Source organism: Chenopodium album, chromosome 11, assembly GCF_948465745.1.
Source record: "Chenopodium album chromosome 11, dcCheAlbu1.1, whole genome shotgun sequence".
Lineage (NCBI taxonomy): Eukaryota > Viridiplantae > Streptophyta > Magnoliopsida > Caryophyllales > Amaranthaceae > Chenopodium > Chenopodium album.
Window position 1 is genome coordinate 57,395,762 of NC_137844.1, and position 19,586 is coordinate 57,415,347.

General features: G+C 36.8%; 1 protein-coding gene and 2 pseudogenes across 2 annotated transcripts; 1 reads left to right on the top strand and 2 right to left on the bottom strand.

Annotated features, from left to right (window-relative positions):
- Positions 1 to 4,486: 4,486 nt before the first annotated feature.
- LOC145567886 (putative disease resistance protein RGA3) lies at positions 4,487 to 8,180 on the bottom strand (annotated as a pseudogene).
- A 1,182-nt stretch (positions 8,181 to 9,362) lies between these two features.
- On the bottom strand, positions 9,363 to 12,854 carry LOC145566967 (disease resistance protein RGA2-like; annotated as a pseudogene).
- Positions 12,855 to 14,426: 1,572 nt separating this feature from the next.
- Positions 14,427 to 17,194, top strand: LOC145567896 (uncharacterized). Of its 2 annotated transcripts, none has more exons than XM_081627316.1 (8): positions 14,427 to 14,548; positions 15,041 to 15,133; positions 15,217 to 15,270; positions 15,348 to 15,425; positions 15,598 to 16,281; positions 16,371 to 16,511; positions 16,589 to 16,663; positions 16,776 to 17,194. In XM_081627316.1, the coding sequence occupies exons 2-8, from the start codon at positions 15,080 to 15,082 to the stop codon at positions 16,986 to 16,988; spliced, it is 1,299 nt and encodes a 432-aa protein (XP_081483442.1). In that variant the 5' UTR covers positions 14,427 to 14,548; positions 15,041 to 15,079; the 3' UTR covers positions 16,989 to 17,194. The 2 variants fall into 2 exon arrangements, with proteins under 2 accessions (XP_081483442.1, XP_081483441.1); XM_081627315.1 differs by having other exon boundaries at positions 14,428 to 14,548; positions 15,058 to 15,133.
- The last annotated feature ends 2,392 nt before the right edge of the window (positions 17,195 to 19,586 follow it).

Genomic DNA, 19,586 nt, shown 5'->3' on the forward strand with positions numbered 1-19,586 from the left:
TTATCATCAAATTTTAATCCCAGATTTGTCCGAGAATAACCATTTTGATGATTAAATAAAAATAAAATAAAAAACATGTTGATATGAGTAAGAAAAGAGATTTGAGATAATTTTAGAGAAAGAGAGGGGTCAATTAACCATAATGGTACAAAAATTAGCACCCTTGTGACACATTGCCATATTGGTATAAAAAATATTGTTGGCGACATATTAGTATAAATCATAAAAAAGAAAAATTATCCCAATTTAATTATTAAATTAACATGCCAATTTCAATTACTTTTGAGACTTTATAAATCATAAGAATTTAGCTTTCCTTCCCTTTATTGTGTTTTTTTGTTTAATCTTACAATTTATTTATTTTTTTTGTTATCATATGGTGATAATCTTAGGTGCATGGCCATGGAGGAGAGAATTATTTGTCGTTAATAATGAGTATTAACAACAACGAAAAAATATTCAAAAATTTAAACTAAATTAATAAGTAGGCACTTACTCCGGCAAAAAAAAGGGTTAAATGTCACATCTTGTTAACTTTTATACTAATATATCACTTTTTGTTAACTTTTATACCAATTTGTTGCCGGTGCTCATTTTAATATCAATATGTCACCAAGGTGTTAACTTTTATGCCTGGACAATTGGCCGAAAGAGAGGAGTTTAGATTCAATCATACCTTATAAGTGAAATATGTTTGGGTATTTATAAAAATCCCCAACCTAATGCTACATGTCGGTCCACGTAGCAAACTTTGTCAATTGGCCGGTGCATGTCCACATGGCCATAACCTGCTCTCCACGTGGATGATAAGATATTCCGATTTGAATGGTTTTGGCCAGTATTGAAGGTGTTCCAGGTGTCAAAACCCATATCATCCCATACAAGGGTATGTGACTAATGTGAATTTTCGAGGACCAATTTGGTGTAGTTTGACACTCAAATCAAACCTGCCCGTTAAAGTATTTTCAAATCAAATCAACCTGAATAACCATGTTTTTTTTAATAATCGTAGAATGTAACTACAAGCATTATTTACGAATTATGTTATTTTGTGACAAGTACTCTGTACAAAGTTTTAACTTCTAATAATTTTATGAGTGCGGTTTTCTTACACTAATTTTCATCCTTTTATTTTTTTGAAAAATAATGTAATCCAACGTGATTAATTAATTCGACTTGTGGTGCAATTTGGTTTTATAATTTTTGGAAACCGCAACTTCACTACGAATTGTAGTTTGATCTAGATGTTGAACCACACAATATTGCAAAAATATAAAATAAAAAATGGCTTGATTTTGAGCATGTGCAGAATGATCGATCGCACGGGATATTAAGTAAAACTAGAATTAAAGAGTCTCAATTACTAAAATTTACTTATACTAAAAAAAAAAAAAAGAGAAAACTTGTTAATCAATAATCTACTCATCAATGTGATCATAAAATTAATAGTTTAGTAAAATATTTTTGCTGATAAAAATCATACGGAGTTTTAGGGCCTAATTTAACAAAATTGTACCTGACCAATATTATTGTTAGCATTTGTAGCCTTTAACCCTAAAGTATGAGGAATAGATTAGAGTTTGAGATTTTTTTAAGGGGGTGAAACAATAGAATTTTGAGTACCTACCTCTTTACTTATTAAATATAGACAAGATTTGACTAATTGAACAGATACTACTACTTTGTTTTTGATACACTTTTTACCTTATCAATTTTTACTATAATTGATACATTCTCTAATTTAAAATCATCACTTGTACGTCACTTAAGATGCTTATTCACAAGTTCTAACTTCTAATTATACAAAAAAATGTTTATTCACGTGATTTACACTTGTTAATTTTTTTTTAGGGATCACTTTTGTCATTAATTGTAGTTTTTACACAGTAGTCCATACTACATTACTACCTAGCATATTATTAGAGTGAAAAAAAAAAAAAAGAAAAGTCATTCTCAAGTCTCAACCCAAAAAAGTCAAAAGACACAAATATTTAGCTTTTACCGAGTGCACTAAAAGGTAAAATTCCTAATTACCCCGTAATAATGTACAGTACTCCGTTAAAAAGATGCTAAAACTATTCCTAAATTTCAGTTGCTTCTGTAAACCCGAACCTCTCCCAACCAACCATTCATCCATATTTAGATAGACAACGAAAAACAAACCAAATTAACAAACACCCAGAAAAAAAACGATGAAGTTATCCGTGAAATTCCGAGAAGAAACCCGGCATCAAAACCCACTTTTACGGGCTAAAATCCCCGTCACAATCCTCGGTTTCCCTTTCCTCACCGGAATCGTCGCCGGAGATTCTTCCGACCTCTCTTTCTCTCTCCGCTCCAATTTCACTTCTGGCCCTTCTCTTTCTCTCTCTTACCATCCCACTCTCTCTCCTCCTTCCCATTACCCTTTCTCTCTCTCTCTTAAATCTGGAATCGGTCTCTTTGGTTCACCTCATGATTCTCCTCTCACTTTCACCGCCAATTTTAACCCTAATTCCTTAACCCCCACTTTCTCTCTCTTTATTAAACCCCAATTGGGGAATTTCTCTCTCTTCAAATCTGTTAATTCCGACGATTTTAGCACAAATCAGCTTGGTGGGGGTCCACAAAATGGGGAATTATCAACTGGGTCGGTGTCGGATTTTGAGGTTAGGGATGGGTCGGGTGATGGGTCGGGTTTGAGGGGTAAGCCGATGGTATGGGGTGATTTGAAGAAGAACTCGTCGATTTTGTCTGGGATTTTAGTTGCAGCGAGGACTTCTATGCCTTTGACGAAAAGGGCAATGGTTAATTTCAGGTGGGGTGTGAGTTTTCCCTCTGCTGAGTGTGGTGGTGGCGTTTCGGAGGCGAAACCGCAGTTTCCGGTGTTGTTGATGAACAAGATTTCGGTTGAGAGGGTTGATGAGGTGAAGAGGGATAAGGAGGATGAGAGGAAGAGGGTTGATGAGGCGAAATTGGGTGATTTTGAGCTTTTGAAGGGGATGTGTAGTTGGATGGGGAGAGAAGTGGAGGATTTGAAGAGGGAGAATAGGGAGATGAAGCAGGCATTGGAGGGTATGAGGGGAAAGGTTCCGGTTTCAAGGAGTCGAGGGGACGGGAGAGAGGGGGATGTTGTGGGGAAGAGGATGATGCCATTGCATAGTATTGAGAGTTCTAGTGAGTTTGATAAATGGAGGAGCAAAAAAGGTGGTGGTAATGGAAATGGAAATGGTGGAAATGAAGAGAATGGGCATAGAGAATCGAAGAAATCAACGAGTAGAATGAGTGAAGTGGAAAATGAATTGCAAAAGGCGATCAAAGCTGCTTCGTCTTAAAAAGTGTTTGGAGCATATATTTCTGCCTTCAATTTGTAAGTTGTAGTTCTTGTTTGTATATATATATGAATTGAGTTTTGCTTATTTTAGGTATGTTTTTCTATAGTTTATATGATAATGTCACTTAGAAGGTTTTGGCATTTTGACATTGTAGTAAAAAAATTTGAGTTTTTGGAATGTAGAACTGTTGAAATAATATTGCTATGATTTGTGGTGATCTTGTTGGTTTTGTCTATTGATGCAATTTAGATTGGCTTGTTTACTTAAATAGTTAAATACATGAGTTGAAAGACACGATAGCATTGTTATTAAATTGTGAGAGTCAGGATCCACACAGCTATTCGCAACATGCCATTATGTCATTTATGCCAACATGGTGAAAGAATGATTCAATGGACAATGGTATAAACGCACACACATGTCACACCTTTAGTCTAAGTTTACTGGAAGGTAATTAAAGCAGCATTTCCTACTACATGCTGAATGTTGATGAAGAAATATTTGAGAAAGATTTGTAGAAAGTGTTATTGTAGCCAGTAGGGATGTGTTTCTACTTTTAACTTTTCCCATTTGGCTTAGTTCTTGGTTTTATGAATAATACTACTCGTAGTAGTTTGTAGAGTACTTGTATTCATTTTCTACAATCAAAGAAATTTAGATCGTTAGGAGAGTGAGTTAATTCTTGGAAATGAATTCTCCTTGAATTTCACCCCTTCAAAACCAAACAAGGGAAAATGGGGGTTGTTGAATAAATCATTTTCCATGAAAAATATTCTACATAAACCAAACACACCCTAGTTTTTTCGGTTTTTCCCTTGCTCTGGTAAGACAATTGTGCAAATCTTTATCTGTCATCAGATTGTAAAACCTTGGAAAAATCAATTTCTAAAAAATTAAGTTGACATCGTGTAAAGAACAACTCATCCTATAAATCACACTCTGAAAAACTGGTTCTTTAAAGGAAAAAGTTGTATACTGGAGTAGTAATCTACTACTGATAATACCCCAAAAAAAAATTCACCGAAACATTAAAATAATTGATAACTACTATAGTATCTGTTTGTGACTTCATTGGTCAGTTTTAGTTTTGAGTTTTGACGAATAAATTAGTTATTGAACTAAATTTGTATATTACGGAGTTTTTTTTTTTTTTTTTTTTTTTTTTTTTTAACAAATTAAAATGTGATATTAATTAATAGACTAAATTTTCAAATTATACAAAAATGAATACAAAATAAAACAATGAAATTACATATATTTTAGGTGGGAAAATTTTCTGCCACAACTTGGCATGTGTACAATTAAGAGAAAGGAATGATGTCAGCAGTTGTTATTTTAATAATAGTTATACATGAGAGCACTCCGTTAGTGTGCCTGCCTAATCGGTATAGCTGGTTCGAACAATAACAAGAGGGATATGTTGAATCTTGGGCCAGTCCCGTCCATTTGGGCCTCGACATCTTTTGGTCAATCCATCACAACCTATGATTTCAAGATGCTGTAGGGCTGTGAGCTTGCTGAAGCTCTCTGGCAGAGATGTCAATTTGCAACAATAATTCAACTCCATATGTCTGAGAGAGGAGAAACAACTTATCCATTCTGGCAGTTCCCTCAATCCATCGTTATTTAGTATTCTCAGAGTACGGAGATTCGCCAAGTGTTGAAGACCACTTGGAAGAGCCACTAGTTTAGGCAATTCTGTCAATGCCAGATATCGAAGACTAGTTTTGAAAGCTTCCCATGGCATGCCATCTTCATCTTCTGATAGACTCAACTCTTTGCAATCCCAAAAGACCAGTGCTTCCAACGGAGGCAGTTGTTCTAGGCCTTTAGAGATAAATCTCAAGTTATGACATCCAGTAATATTCAGATAATGGAGAGAAATAAGACTTGTGAAGACTTCACCTAGTCCAGAAGTGCTCACCAGCTTTTGGTCTTCAAATACCCATAGTCGAGAAAGCTGATGTAGAACTTGTTTCGGCAGGGAAACAAGCATATCCTCTACTTGATCGACTGTTAGCTTCTTCAACTTTAAACCATACCCTGGCCACAATGAGCTTGTTGTTGCCATCTTCAACACTGAAAGGGCTTTGTTGGTATCCCGCAGTATTAGATGCTCCATATCTGGACAAAGTGGCATGATTACCAGATTTGGACAGTATCTTATGTCCAATTCTGATAGTTTAGCGAATGACTTCAAAGATAGAAGACGTTGCCCCCCATGATAAGATGTCTCTTTTGTATTTGCATTATTAACAAGCCCTTCTTTCCACCATCCTTTTAAACTGCCCATATTATTTAGGGTTAGTTTGTGAAGAGATGGGAAGAATATTGATTTCATGGGCAGTGAAGAGGAAGAGGATGCGAGATCATTTTCACCCTTCTCCATGTACTCGACGCTTTCCAAACAGTCAAGAATAAGGCTCTTTAGGGAGGGTAGCTGACTAAAACTGGGGACTTCTGTGTATTTGCCGTACTTAAGCTCAATTGTAACTAGTTTGGGAAGACTAACACATAAGTTATTTGCCCAAGTTGGGAGCTGTTGACCTCTAAAACATTTAATGTTCAGTTTTCGTAAATTATGGTGTGGTCTTAGACCATCTAACAAAGCTTCATCATGTTTACCACCATTGACTATAAATAAATTCCTATCTAATTCTATAAACAACTCGGTTAGCCCATACCTATCACTTAAATTTGCGTCGCTTGCCTCTGAAAATGGATCATTTAATTCTCTAAGGATTTTAATGTGCAAGACTCCTCTTAGTTTTTCAATATTCCTCAAATCACCCAACCTACTAGTAGGAGGATCTTTATAGTTGACTATAAACAGCGTTAATTTTTGGAGGGAAGTCAATTTTTCTATCCCCAAAGGCATATATTCTAACTTGTCACATTTACTGAAATCAAGGTTCCTAAGATTAACAAGCTGACTAATATTTGCTGGTAACTTTCTTAGACTCGAACACCAATACAAATTAAGTGTTTGCAAGTTTTTGTGATTGTTTTAGGAAGTTTTTCAATGTAAGTGTTTGAAAGGTTGAGGTACCTTAAGTGAATTAATTGACCTATTGAACTTGGCAAACTCTCAAGTCCAAGATTATGAAGATCCAACACCCGCAAGCATCCAAACCTCAATATTAACTCTTCACATGTTGATTTGCTGAAGGATGATCCATCTTTGATTTGCTCTGGCAAAAGAAATGTACGCAGAAGCTTCAAATTTGGCATGCTTCTTGGAATCATCCAACGGTGATCCAAACGGCAGTCAAAAGACAAATGATATATTCTTCCATTAAACTCCTTTTCTCTAAGCTTTGCGACCTTGCACTTGACTCCAGCCACTTGCAGAGCAAGATCATGCATGAGATCGTGCATTTTGAAGCTCTTTATGGCTCCCCATTCATCTCTTTTCACGTCTTGGAAGAAGCACCTTTGCAGCAAAGTAAGAAAATACTCCTCAGCAAGTTCATCTAGATTTTTACTTCCATTACTTCCTGGAATAATAAATCCCTCGGCAATCCAAAGATCTATCAGTGTTTCCTTGTCAAATTCATAGTCTTTTGAAAACAAAGCACAATATGCGAAACAGTTCTTCAATGGGTACTGGAGGTGATGGTAGCTAAGCTTGAGGATCTCCATGATGCCATTTTCATTGTCAGAGATATTGACAAGACTTGTTTCCTTGATTGCTAACCACTTGCTTTCATCTTTCCCATAAAGAAGACTCCCTAATGCTCTGATAGCTAATGGAACATTTGCACACTTCCGAACAATTTCCTTCCCAATCTCCATAAGATGTGGATTCTGTTGAGCCTGCCCATGCCCAAATGCCATCTTTTGAAATAAATCACATGACTTCTCTTCTGTTAGGCCTTTTAACTCAAAAAGAGAAACAGCACCCATTATTGTTGCTACCTCCTTTGATCGAGTGGTAACCAGGATCTTACTCCCCTTTCTACCAATCTTCAAAAGATCCCTCAACTCAAGCCATTCTTCACGGTTTTCATTCCAATTATCATCCAGCACAATTAAGTATTTTTTATCAGCAATTTCGCTCCTCAAGTACCCATGTAGCTGCTCCATCTCTAAATCCGGCGTTATTGAATTGGTTACTAACATAAGGAGCTTTTTGGTGATTACCTTGATATCAAAAGCATCTGAAACACACACCCATAACCTTAACTCAAAGTACTCCTTAACCCGAGGATCATTAAAGACTAGTTTTGCTAAAGTAGTCTTCCCCAGGCCCCCAATTCCGACAATTGGAATAACAACCGGGAGGACCTCATGATCATCATCAGTGACAGAGGAGGGGAGCAGCATGTCCAAGATGGCTTTCTTATCACCATCTCTTCCAATAACTTCTTCTGCATCAACAAAGGAATAGCTCTGCTCCCTCCTCCTATATACTACGCCGTGCTCCTCATGAGGGCGTAGTACAAAGGCAAATTGGGCACTGTCATTCACTATATCATCCAACTGTTGCCTGATTGACTTGATCTTGCAGGAAATGTTGAATGCAAATGTGATCTGGTTGTTTCGGGAGAAGAAAGTGCATGCCCCTTTACTCAATTTGTTCCCACTCATTAGCTGCTTCCGTGATGCCACTGTAGCAAACTCATCAAAAAGGTCGTCAGCAGCATAGACAGCAGTGGAGAGTCTTTCAAGCCAACCACGAACAGCGTGGCTATTAGCTTGTTTCTCCTCGGCGTCTTGCAACACATCTTTGATGGTGTTGATGGTGTTCCTGAGCCGATCGAGTCGACCCCTGAACCCCCAAGCTAAGGCAATCTCATCAACTGCAGATGATCCCAGATTCTGAAGGACAGCCGATGCTATTCCATACAGAATTGATTCAGCCATAAGTTCTCTCTAGTGATATTGTCTTCAAGATTTTCAAGTAAAGGAAGAGATTAAAAAATACTCCAAGGTATATAGTACCAAGAAGCAATAATATGCTATAAGTACTACCATACATATTCGAAACTGATTAGATTTTAAGGATGATTTACAATTAAATTTGGGATTTAACAATGACTCAATTTTTTATTTTATTTTATTTTTTTTTAAACATATGCTTGTAAGATGATATAGAAAATAAACACATTGTGAAGGTGGTGCCCACACGGAAAAAATTATTATGTTACCACCAGTCTAATAGTAACATAATAATTCTAAAATAGTATTGACAACAATGTAATTCTAAAATAAAGCTTTTGTTTTCGTAATAAGTTTTCTAAGATTAAAAGGAAATTATTATGTTACCACCAGTCTAATAGTATTGACAACAATGTAATTGTAAAATAATTCTTTTTATAAAGCAATAATTAATAATTACAATCCAAACCAACCAGCTACCTACTCGGCAGTCAGCATTGCCTTTGTTTCAACCCAAAAAAAAAAAGGGCAATTAGGTATTGAATGATTATTTCAATGTAGGAGTTGGAAAAATTATACTTTAAATTACTGAAAGTTGGCATAAATTATAAGAAGATGAGCATCTTGATCACGACTTTGATTAACTAGTTGCTTCAATCTTCTACGTCTTCAATATGAAAATTGAAATTTGTTGGCTCTTAAGAGGACGAAAGGATGATTTCTACCTCGAAAATCTACATTTTATTATGTATGGGCTTTCAATTATTGTCAAGAAAAATGATTTTACTGGTTGCATTACTAATTTTTCCTGGTCTGATACAACTTCATTTGAACGTTATGATGTTTCTGGGAAAGAAATTGAAGTAATCCCGGAAATTACATTGCTTTTAATAGGTATACAAACTGTAGCATGGAGTACAAGACTATAACACAATTTATGAGGCGGAAATAGTACAAAGACCATCAATAGTTTTCCAAAATTTAACAGATGATAATACAACATACATGCTGAAATAATGAAATTTCAAGGAATTAAATCTAAGATAACATAACCATCTTCTTTTGAATATGAACTCTCATCGATCTACATCTATAACTAGTTAATCACATACACATGCTTCTACAACAGAAACAAATATTGATGCATGCTGTTAATTCAGGGAATCTTCACTTTACATAAACTAAAGGGATATGCTGAATCTTGGGCCAGTCAAGACCATTTGGGCGTCGGCATCTTTCTGTCAATCCTGGACATTTAGCTATTCGGAGTTGATTTAGGGCAAAGAGCTTGCGGAAGCCTTCAGGCAGAGAGGTCAGTTTGCCACAATTACACAATTCCAGAAATTCGAGAGATGAAATACAGCATATCCATTCTGATAGTTCCCTCAATTCATGATTGCACGATATTGTTAGAAAACGAAGGTTTGCCAAGTATTGAAGCCCACTTGGAAGAATTAGTAGCCTCGGGATCAATTCAAATTTTAAAGAACGAAGACTTCTGAAGTTTTTCCATGGCAACTCTGGTGAGGGTGTTAGATCAAGCTGTTCACAGTTATAAAGTACCAACTTCTCCATGGCTGTCAGATGTTCCAGGCCTTGAGCGAAAATTCTCAAGCTATGGCAACAAGTGAATTCTAAACAGCGGAGGGATGAAGAAAGGCTTGTGAAAACTTTTTCTCCTATGCTGTCAGTGCTCACAAGATTCCTGTCCCGGACATGTAGTACAGAAAGTTGGTGCAGGACTTCTATTGGGACAGATTTGAGGTCTTCCACGTTATCAATTATCAATGTCTTCAACTTTGAAGCAAATCCTGAAGTGGTTGATGAAGGAGGAATTGCCATCTTCGACAATGAGATGGTTTCGTGAGTGTCCATCAATGTCAATTCCTCCACATTCGGACACTGTGGCAAAGATATCAGCTTTGGACAGCCGTTTATAACCAAATATGATAGATTAGAAAATGACAATGATTGGAGATGTTCTATTAATTGATCATGTGATGATTTTTTTGCATTATTGTCAACGTTTTCTTCTTCTACATTCCACCATCCCTTTAAACTATCCATATACTCCAGTGCAAGAACTTCAAGTGAGGGGAAGAATAATGTCCTCACCATTATTGGTGATTTGGATGATGAGGAAAAACTGTTTAAACTGCTCTCCATGTATTCCACACTTTTCAGAGATACAAGATTGAGGCGCTTCAAGAAAGGTAGTTGACCAAAGCAAGGCACTTGCTGACATCTCTCACATAGGCAAAGTGAAATCTCAACAAGATTTGGCAAAGCAATACACATATTATCCATCATTGCCCAACTTGGGAGCTTTTGACCTCTGTACCCACAAATATCTAGCACCTTTAGATTTCGATGTGGTTTGAGCCCTTCCAGGATAGCTTCATCGTGATTATTACCAATAACATCTACACATGGCCGCCTATCAAATTCTATTTGTAACTTAGTCAGCCCATGTTTTCCATCTAAGTTAGCCCCTGTTGCTTCTAACAAAATATTTGTTATCTCTCCGAGTATTTCAATTCGCAAGGTTCCTTTCAGGTTGTTAAGGTTCTTTAAATCACTCAACTTACAAGTAGAACAATTTATACGATTGACAGTAAATCGAGGTAGTTTGATGAGAGAGGTCAATTCGCCTAATCCTGATGGCATGAAGATCAGATTTTTGCAATCACCAATATCAAGGCTCCTAAGACTGCTAAGTTTTCTCATATTTCTAGGCAGTTCTTCAAGGCACAAACACCTACATAGTTTTAGTGTTTGCAAATTTTGGAGCATTGTTATTGAATCAGGGAGTTTTCTAATAGGAGTATGAGAAAGGCTAAGGTATCTTAAGTGAATCAGCTTACCTATTGAACTTGGCAAATTTCTGACTTCAAGGTTGTGTAGATCCAACACTCTCAAGGATCCAAAGCGAGATATCAGCTCTTGAGAAATCGATTTTCTGAAGGGTGATCCATCACTAAATTGCTCTGGCCAAAGAAATGTGCGTAGATGCTTCAAATTCAGCATCCAACTTGGTACCTTCCATTCCGAAGTTAAATGATAAGAAAAGGACAAGTGACGGACTCCCATATTTGAGTTGTTTTCCCCAAGCTTTGCAACTTTGCAGTTGACTCCAGCCACTTGTTGAGCAAGATCATGTATTAAGTCGTGCATTTTGCAGCTCACAATGTTCCCCCATTCATCTTTGCATATATCCTGGAAGAAGCACCTTTGCAACAAAATAAGAAAATACTCCTCAGCAAGCTCCTCCAGACTTTGGCCTTCATGACTTTTTAAAATAATAAAGCCCTCAGCCATCCAAAGATTGATCAGTGTTTCCTTATTGAATTCATAGTCCTTTGGAAACAAAGCGCAGTAAGCAAAACAGTTCTTCAACGGTGACTCTAATTGTCGGTAGCTCAGCTTGAGAATGTCCATAATGCCATTATGGCTGTCAAATATATTGGAAAGACTTCTATCCTTGATCGACAACCACTTGCTCTCATTCTTGCCGTAAAGAAGACTGCCTACAGCTCTTATAGCCAAAGGAACATTTGCACACTTCTTAACAATATCTTTCCCAAGCTCCATAAGACGCGGCTCCTGTTCAGCTTGTCCAGGTTCAAATGCCATCTTTTGAAATAATTCCCATGCCTTCTCTTCTAACAGGCCTTGCAAATCATAGGCAGGAACGGTGCCCATAATTTTTGCCACCTCCCTTGATCGAGTAGTTACAATTATCTTACTCCCTTTTCTACCAATCTTCAATAGAGCCCTCAGCTTCAACCATTTCTCACGATTTTCATCCCAAATGTCATCCAGAACAAGCAGATATTTCTTATCACCTACTTCTTTTCGCAGTAGACCTTGTAACTGCTACATCTCTAAAATTGGAGTTTCCCCATTGGTTGCCGACTTGAGTAATTTTTCTGTAATAATCTTTATATCATAGACTTGGGATACGCACACCCATAACCTCAACTCGAATTGCTTGACAACTTGAGGATCATTATATATGAGTTGAGCCAAAGTTGTTTTGCCCTGACCTCCAATCCCAACAATTGAAATAACATGGAGTACCTCATTCTCAGGTTCACCAGAGGCAAAGAGTATATCTAAGATAGCTTTCTTATCGTCATCTCTACCAATAACTTCCTCTGCATCTACAAATGAATAAGTTTGATCTCTCTTCGTACTAGTATGTATCACACTCCCTTCTTCACAAGGGCGGTGTACAAAGGCAAAATTAGTACCCTCTTTGATTATAACATCTAGCTCTTGCCTAATTGTTTTAATCTTCTTAGAGACTTTCAATGCGAACAGGATCTGATTGGAGCTAGAGAAGAAAGTGTGTACCTCCTTGGTCAACTTGCTTGCACTAAGGATCTGTTTTTGGGATGCAACTGTAGCAACCTCATCGAACAAGTCATCAGCAGCATAAACAACAGCGGCAAGCTTTTCAAGCCAACCACGAATGACTCTGCTATCAGTTTGCCTTTCCTCAGCATCCAGTAGCACATCTTTGACGGTGTTCATAGTGCTCTTGAGCTTCTCAAGCTGAGGCTTGAATCCCCATGCCGAGGCAGTCTCATCAATTGCCCTTGATCCCAGATTCTTTATGATTTCCTGTGCAATGCCAAACAATATTCTCTCAGCCATTCTCTCTTTTTTGGATCAAAACTTCTCTCTAGCAAAATACTTCAAAATATGTTGTCCTAGTTATGAGAACTGAATTTGTAATAGCAGTAAAGTTTTCTGGTTGGTCAAATTTCAACAGCTTACAATGCATTTGAATGGTATCAAAAAATAAATAAAGTGGCACACTTAGCACAACAATCCAAATGATTAATTCATTATTAATAACCAGAATAATGACTATAAATAGTCATGGTCATTATATATTATTAAACCTCTTTTCCATCAAATACACTCTGGACTTCAGAAATCAAGCTAGTAGTACAAATATTTTTTATTTTTTAATTTAAAATTTTTAACCCAGAAACTAATAAGTCTTAGTTAGATTATCCATATGGGTAGTAGCACAATTGCACAAATAATTAGTACTGATCAGCTTCTAATGACTAGCTAGTAGCCTAGTAGTTGCTCCTACAGGTGGGTTGGACCAGCAAATGTCACAACATTGTGTATATGGACTATGTTTATGGAAGATGATCACGAGCCTAGCGCGTCAAGAATTATCCTTTGTCCAGTATTGACCATGTCAATAAAGATTGTTTCAATAAAAATAAGTAGTATTTTAACTAGGAGACTTGGACCTAAGACCTTATTCAATAACTAGTTCTATTGAATACATGAGCTGAAAGACCTTAAGGGCTGAAGTCTTATGTAGCATCAAAGATTGTGAATAAGGATATAACTTTAGACAGTCTGAAATATTCTGTATTCGCTATACTGTAGTAATAAATTCAAAGCAAAACTTCCTCTTTGTTGAAACTCTAAACATTCGCTAAACTGTTAAATTCCGGTGTGTGTTCCAACTAAGTCCTTTTTGTAATTAAATACGGAGTAAATTAGAGAATCATAATACAATGTTTATCTGAAGGAATAAACTACTAAACTGACATTATATATCATGAGATTTTGCATCACAAAAAAATATATGATGAGATTCATATTAGGATTCGTAGAACACATCGAATGCCGCAACAATTTAAAAAGATGATAACTTTATGATTAATCTTAATCGAAAAATAATTAACATCGACCAAAAAAAGACAATCATCAAATATACAAAGCTTAAAACCAACTTAATTAGAATATATGGTCAGAATACCTTGTGAAGGTGTGCTTGAAGCTTGAAGTGGGTGGCTTGGCTTAAGTGGAATTGCGTGGTCCAGTGTACTTCAATAATGATCCAACTAAGGATCCTGGAATTGGGGCTTCATTTGCCATTTCGGAAATGTAGGATTGTACCCTTGTTAGGGGGTTTTGGGATTTTGGACTCTATTTAGTTTGAGAAATGCCTTGTTAATATGGCATATTAACAAGTGTTGTTTATATGAGGGTGTGAAAGACAATTTGTCTGAGTTAGTAAGGGTAAAATAGTCTAGCGGAGAAAATGTTACTAATTGGGGGTTGACGGTCGTTAGGTTGGACGGTTTACGTATTATGTAAAAAACGCTGTACAATGTTAACCCAGGCCGTTGATTGTTACACCGTTTTGCAATTTAGGATATTTATTTCTTTCGACATTCTGATTCCTGTCATCGATACTCAAGCGATTCAACTTTTAACTGGGCAATTACGGTGGTTTTGGGCTTCTCATTAAGTGGTTTCTGCGGTGGAGGATGCGGCGGTAGTGTGCGACCAATGAACAGTTAGGGTTGAACCAGGTAAGTGTTCTAATGTCGTCGTTTTACCTTGTTGTTCTTGAATTTTTGGGTTTTGGGTTGCAATAATCTATTCACATAAGTGATTTCAAGTGTAAATTGGATTCATTATGTTAGTTTGTTTGCCTAGCTAGCTTGTGAGTGGAAATTTCTGAAGTGATTTCAAGTTAGGGTTGATCGGATTGGTAATTGACATGAACTGTCAGTGTGATTGAAATTATTGTACCGAAATTAACGACCCAGGAATAAATTGAATTGATTAGGTAGTTAGATTATTATTTTTGAACTGAATCGAACTAGGAGGAATAAATTTGCCGTGAATTCTTACTTACAGTATTATTTGTGAAGTGAATACAACCAGCAGGAATAAATCTGGTTCAACCTGTTAGTTAAATTAATATTTTTGAATTCAATGTGTTAGGTAGTTTATTATTTTTGAATTGAATTGAACTCTTGAACTAAAGTGTTGAAATTGTTTGTTGAATTGAAATGGAGTTCTGAATTTGTACTAGAGGCAACTGTTGTTCGAAATACATGGAGGGAGGTTACAGGAAGCGCAAACTGTGCAGCATTCGAATTGACGATGAGGTGTACAATTATGCTTGAAACATGTGTTAGACACTTTCCCCATATAGTTTGTTTATCTAACGTGTAATTAACATGCATTTTAGGATGGAATAGGAGCAGGACCTACCTTGAAGAAGCTTTCCCCCGAGGAATTCAAGGTAATTCACCAGTTTGTATGTGTTTATTGCAACTTAAAGTGTAGTAATGGGGCTTATGTAGTGGCTTGAACTTGTAGGATGATTCCTTAACTATTGGTGGTCGAGTGAAAAGGAGGGGTGAAGTGTTACGAAGACATGTGAAGGCAACTTGTAGGGTAAGTCTTCAATTTCATAATTGTAGGTTTAGTAATTTGTATTTAGGATTTTTTCTTAACTATTTAGTAATGTCATTACTGATTGAGCTGTTAGCAGTAATTGTTGCTTGTGTGATGATACCAGTTTGTGGTTGATACCTGTGTATTGTTATGTTATGGTTAATTCTTACAGCCAGCTAATACTAGTTGTCGCGTGGAGTCGTTTGGTAGAATATGTCAAAAGTTAGATCAGCAGAGGAAGGGTTGGGTTTGTGAAATGGGGTTTGGTGGTTTGTTAAAAATTGGAGAAATTAACCTCCCAAGACAGTTGGCTTATTGGCTGATGACTCGTATTGATCCCTTCAACTGTACTCTTACCAGTAGAGATGGTAGAGTGTTCAGGCTTTCTCAAAACCAGGTGCATTGGGTCCTTGGTATTCCTAATGGTGGACTTCCTGTTCCCACATACCAAACACTGGATAGTGAAATGGTCGATAGGGTGAAAAGTATTATGGATAGGTATGGTAAAACTTGGAAAACTAAGTCTTCAAGAACTGGCCGTGAGTACCTACTTGAGGGTATTCAAGTTAACGCTGAATTGATTGCCCGGGTTGAGGGACAATGGGAGAAAGATCAAGCGGAAGAGTTCAAGACTATTTTCTTGTTGTTGGCACTAGAGATGTTGTTATGTCCTAATCAATCTTCTAGATTGGCTGCTGATTTAGTGCCGTCATTGACGTGTGCCGCAAAAGCTGCTGAATATGACTGGTGCAGCCTAGTTTTGAAGAAGCTAATGGATAGTGTTGCGATGTTTGCACGTCGGTTTTACTCTTGTGGCTACGCTAGTGGGTGTGCAGGTTGCCTAATATACATTGTGGTATGTTACTTATATGTTGTGTTTGGTTGGTATTTTAGGGTTTAACATGTGTTTGAGTGAAGGTGTTCCCCATCTTGTTTGATACACAGGTTCTGTATTTGGATCGGCTGGACAGACATCCTATGCAGTGGGGTTTTTTCCCGCGATGGGAGGTTTGGAAGATGGAAGAGATACGTAAGGCAGTTTCAGAAGATCGTTTCCCAAATGCGGGTGACTTTGGAAGGATTGGGGTTAGTATAAGTCGATAAATGTAATTATTTATATGTCATACCAATTCTGATGGATGTGTTGTGGTTTGACATTGTAGACTTTGGATGTTGCTTATGGTGAAATTCATCCTAATGAGGCAAGGGATTCGAATGGGCCTGATGGGTTAAAAAAGGTGGGGGTTTAATACTTAGCTGTTATAGTTTTAATGTATTTAGCTCAACTGTTCCAATCTTCAATTTTGGGGGGTGTATTTGTGTCAATGACGTATCATTATTATGTTACAGGTTCAGAAATGTGCTGCTCCTAGTGTCTGTTATAGGAGCAATGGACCTCGGAAAAACACGTTAAAAACTAAGGGTCTTAAGGGAACGACAATCCATACTTTGAGTAATGCAACGGGTGGAGCCGTTTACACGGAAGACTGTAAAGGTGAGAAGGCAATGAATCATCCTATTGAAGGGGAGTTGGTTGTGATGAACAACACTTGTGATATGTAATCATTTTTACATTTGTAACCATTTTTACAATAATTAGTTATTAGATTCAATAATGCCGTAAGTGTCTCTTGTTAAAGTGGATTTGGGCCCAAAGCATTTGGGCCCAAAGCATTTGGGCTGCTCTGTTTGATGGGGGAGCTAATTTCTTAATTTATTTTAGGTATTTCTCTTGTAGTGAGTGGATTTAAAGTGTTAGCACTGTAATAAAATGGGCTGGATGTTCAAATTGGGCTGGACTTGGTATGGTGCTACGAATTGTCAACGACTATAAACATTATGTTCTGTGTTATGGTCTAGTGCCTTACAATTTTCACATTTCTGTTTTTTTATTGTGTACTCATAAGTATGCATATATCATATTATTTTTAGCACATAACAAGACATAATTGATTAACAATGAACAACAAAACCCACATGGAATTTGGCTCAATGTTTTAAAGGTCATTAGTAAATTGAACACAATTTTACTTTATACCTCATTAGTAAATATGTAAATTACAACTCATAACTAATAGCAAAATCATAAGTAAACATCATCTCAATGTTATAAAGATTTTACTTTATAGCTCATAAGTAAATTGGACATTACAACTCATAATTAATAACAAAAGCATAAGTGAACATAATCTCTTAATTAATAACAACAGCATAATTAAACAGCATAATACTAGCATCACTACACCACATCAATTCTGCTATTCAAAAGCCCAAGAGTAATCATTAGGGAATGAGCTTATCAACTTCATTGACATATCCCTAGTAAATGCCAGCATTACATAGCCCCCCTCGTACTCGTTGTTTGACATACCATACACAGCAAAAGGGTGCAAATAGGCACAAAATCAGACGTGCCATATGAACTGAAACCCGTGTTTCAGTTAAGAGCATGAAATCAGGCGTATGCAACTCTATAACCGATCTCATTAACGGGAGGAAGGTGTCCCTACCCATGTCACGACAGTTCCATACTACATATGTTAATCCCCTTGTGCTTACTTGACTCAAAAAACTCACATCCTCATTCAAGCACACTTGCACTTTGACCTGTACTTTCCTTCCATCCAAAATGTTTGATGTGAATGTGCTACTTTGGATATGTATGTGAGACACATACATTGGATGTTGTACAGTGAACAACTTGAAGTCATTTCGGTAACTAGGTATCTTAATGTGATGATCACCTAGTGACAAATGACAACATTCGATGGTAGGCGGTATTTGTGATGGTGGATCAACCACCCCCACCAAAGCATTTGGGAGGATATGTTCAAACCCACAACCATCCTTGCCACCTTCTTCACATATCATCCACCTTATAAGTAGTTTGGCAGATTTGGGTAACAATGCAAGGTCTGATAAGTCTGGCAAGTGTGCTGGACTCACCTTGTTGGAGGGAGTGATGACAACAAGGTCTCCTTCCAGCTTTGTATTACCCACGACTACTTGTGCCGTTGTAGTTGCGTCGAGTAAAGAAATCACAACCTTCCCATCTGAAGTTAAAATGGCACTTTTAATCACCCCAAGGACACCCCTTTGACGGCGTGCACTAGTTGTTGCATTAGGAGTACAAGGTTGAACCATTTTCAGACCTCTTGTTTTCACAATTTGTGACATAGGTCTGTGTAGTAGATCTTTGTGAGATTGCTTTCTTTGTAGTGGCTTAATCATAGTGACAGGGATTAAAATTTTCTTCTTGGCCATTGTGGGAGCTTGAAAGTGTGGGTGCCTGTAAGTGTGAGTGGACAAATATAAGGAGATCTGAAATTCTCTATAGGATGTTTTGGCGGGCAAGCTTGAAATTTTTGGAGGGTATATTGAAAAGGATTGGTTTCTCTTTTGGAAATGATGGCGGGAAAATGAAATTGAAGCATGAGGTATCATTTACCAAAATTTACTTTCTTTATAGTGTACTTTTGGAAAATTTCTATCCCTGAACAAAAGATTGTGGCATTGATATATGTTGTATTATGTCAGACATTATTAATGCTTTTTGTCCATTAGTGTAGGCCATGCTAAATAATTTTTATACCATATCATTGAAATATCTTGTTTTGCAACTAATTATTTTCTGAAGTTATTAGTTCATAAATTTTTAAGTTCTGTAGAATATTTTATTCTTGTGACAAATTTATTAACGACTTAATATTTCTCTTAAAATTAATATCGTGTAATGCAAACTTATGAGTGAAGTTTATATTTTTCCTATTTAAAAAACATTTGAAAGCGTTTATTTAAACCATTGAACTCTTTAATCGATTCCACATTTTAAAGCGTTTTAAAAACATAGCATAACTAACTTAACAATGACCATTTCCGCATTTTAATAACACAACGTAAGTCAGACCTTAACTTAGCATAACAATCTCATTACATGAGTTCACACCATTAAACTTAAACAAATATCCAGAACATAAACCGGGACAGTACAACAAGTTCAACCAACTAATAAGTGAATTACAGACATGATAGTTTCAAGATTGCAGTCTTAGTTTGACGCCATTGACTACAAGCAGGTCTCACGGTATCAACACCAGCTATCATCATGGATAGAAGGGTCATCATCAAGGCCAGAATTTGTTATCCAAGCTCCAATGACAT

What these genes read in the sequence shown, in the direction of transcription:
- LOC145567896 (XM_081627316.1), top strand. Translation starts at nt 15,080, where the DNA reads ATGGAGGGAGGTTACAGGAAGCGCAAACTGTGCAGCATTCGAATTGAC. An exon ending in GCATTCGAATTGACGATGAG is followed by an intron (nt 15,134 to 15,216) that starts GTGTACAATTAT and finishes CATGCATTTTAG; the next exon opens with GATGGAATAGGAGCAGGACC. An exon ending in GTGACTTTGGAAGGATTGGG is followed by an intron (nt 16,512 to 16,588) that starts GTTAGTATAAGT and finishes TTGACATTGTAG; the next exon opens with ACTTTGGATGTTGCTTATGG.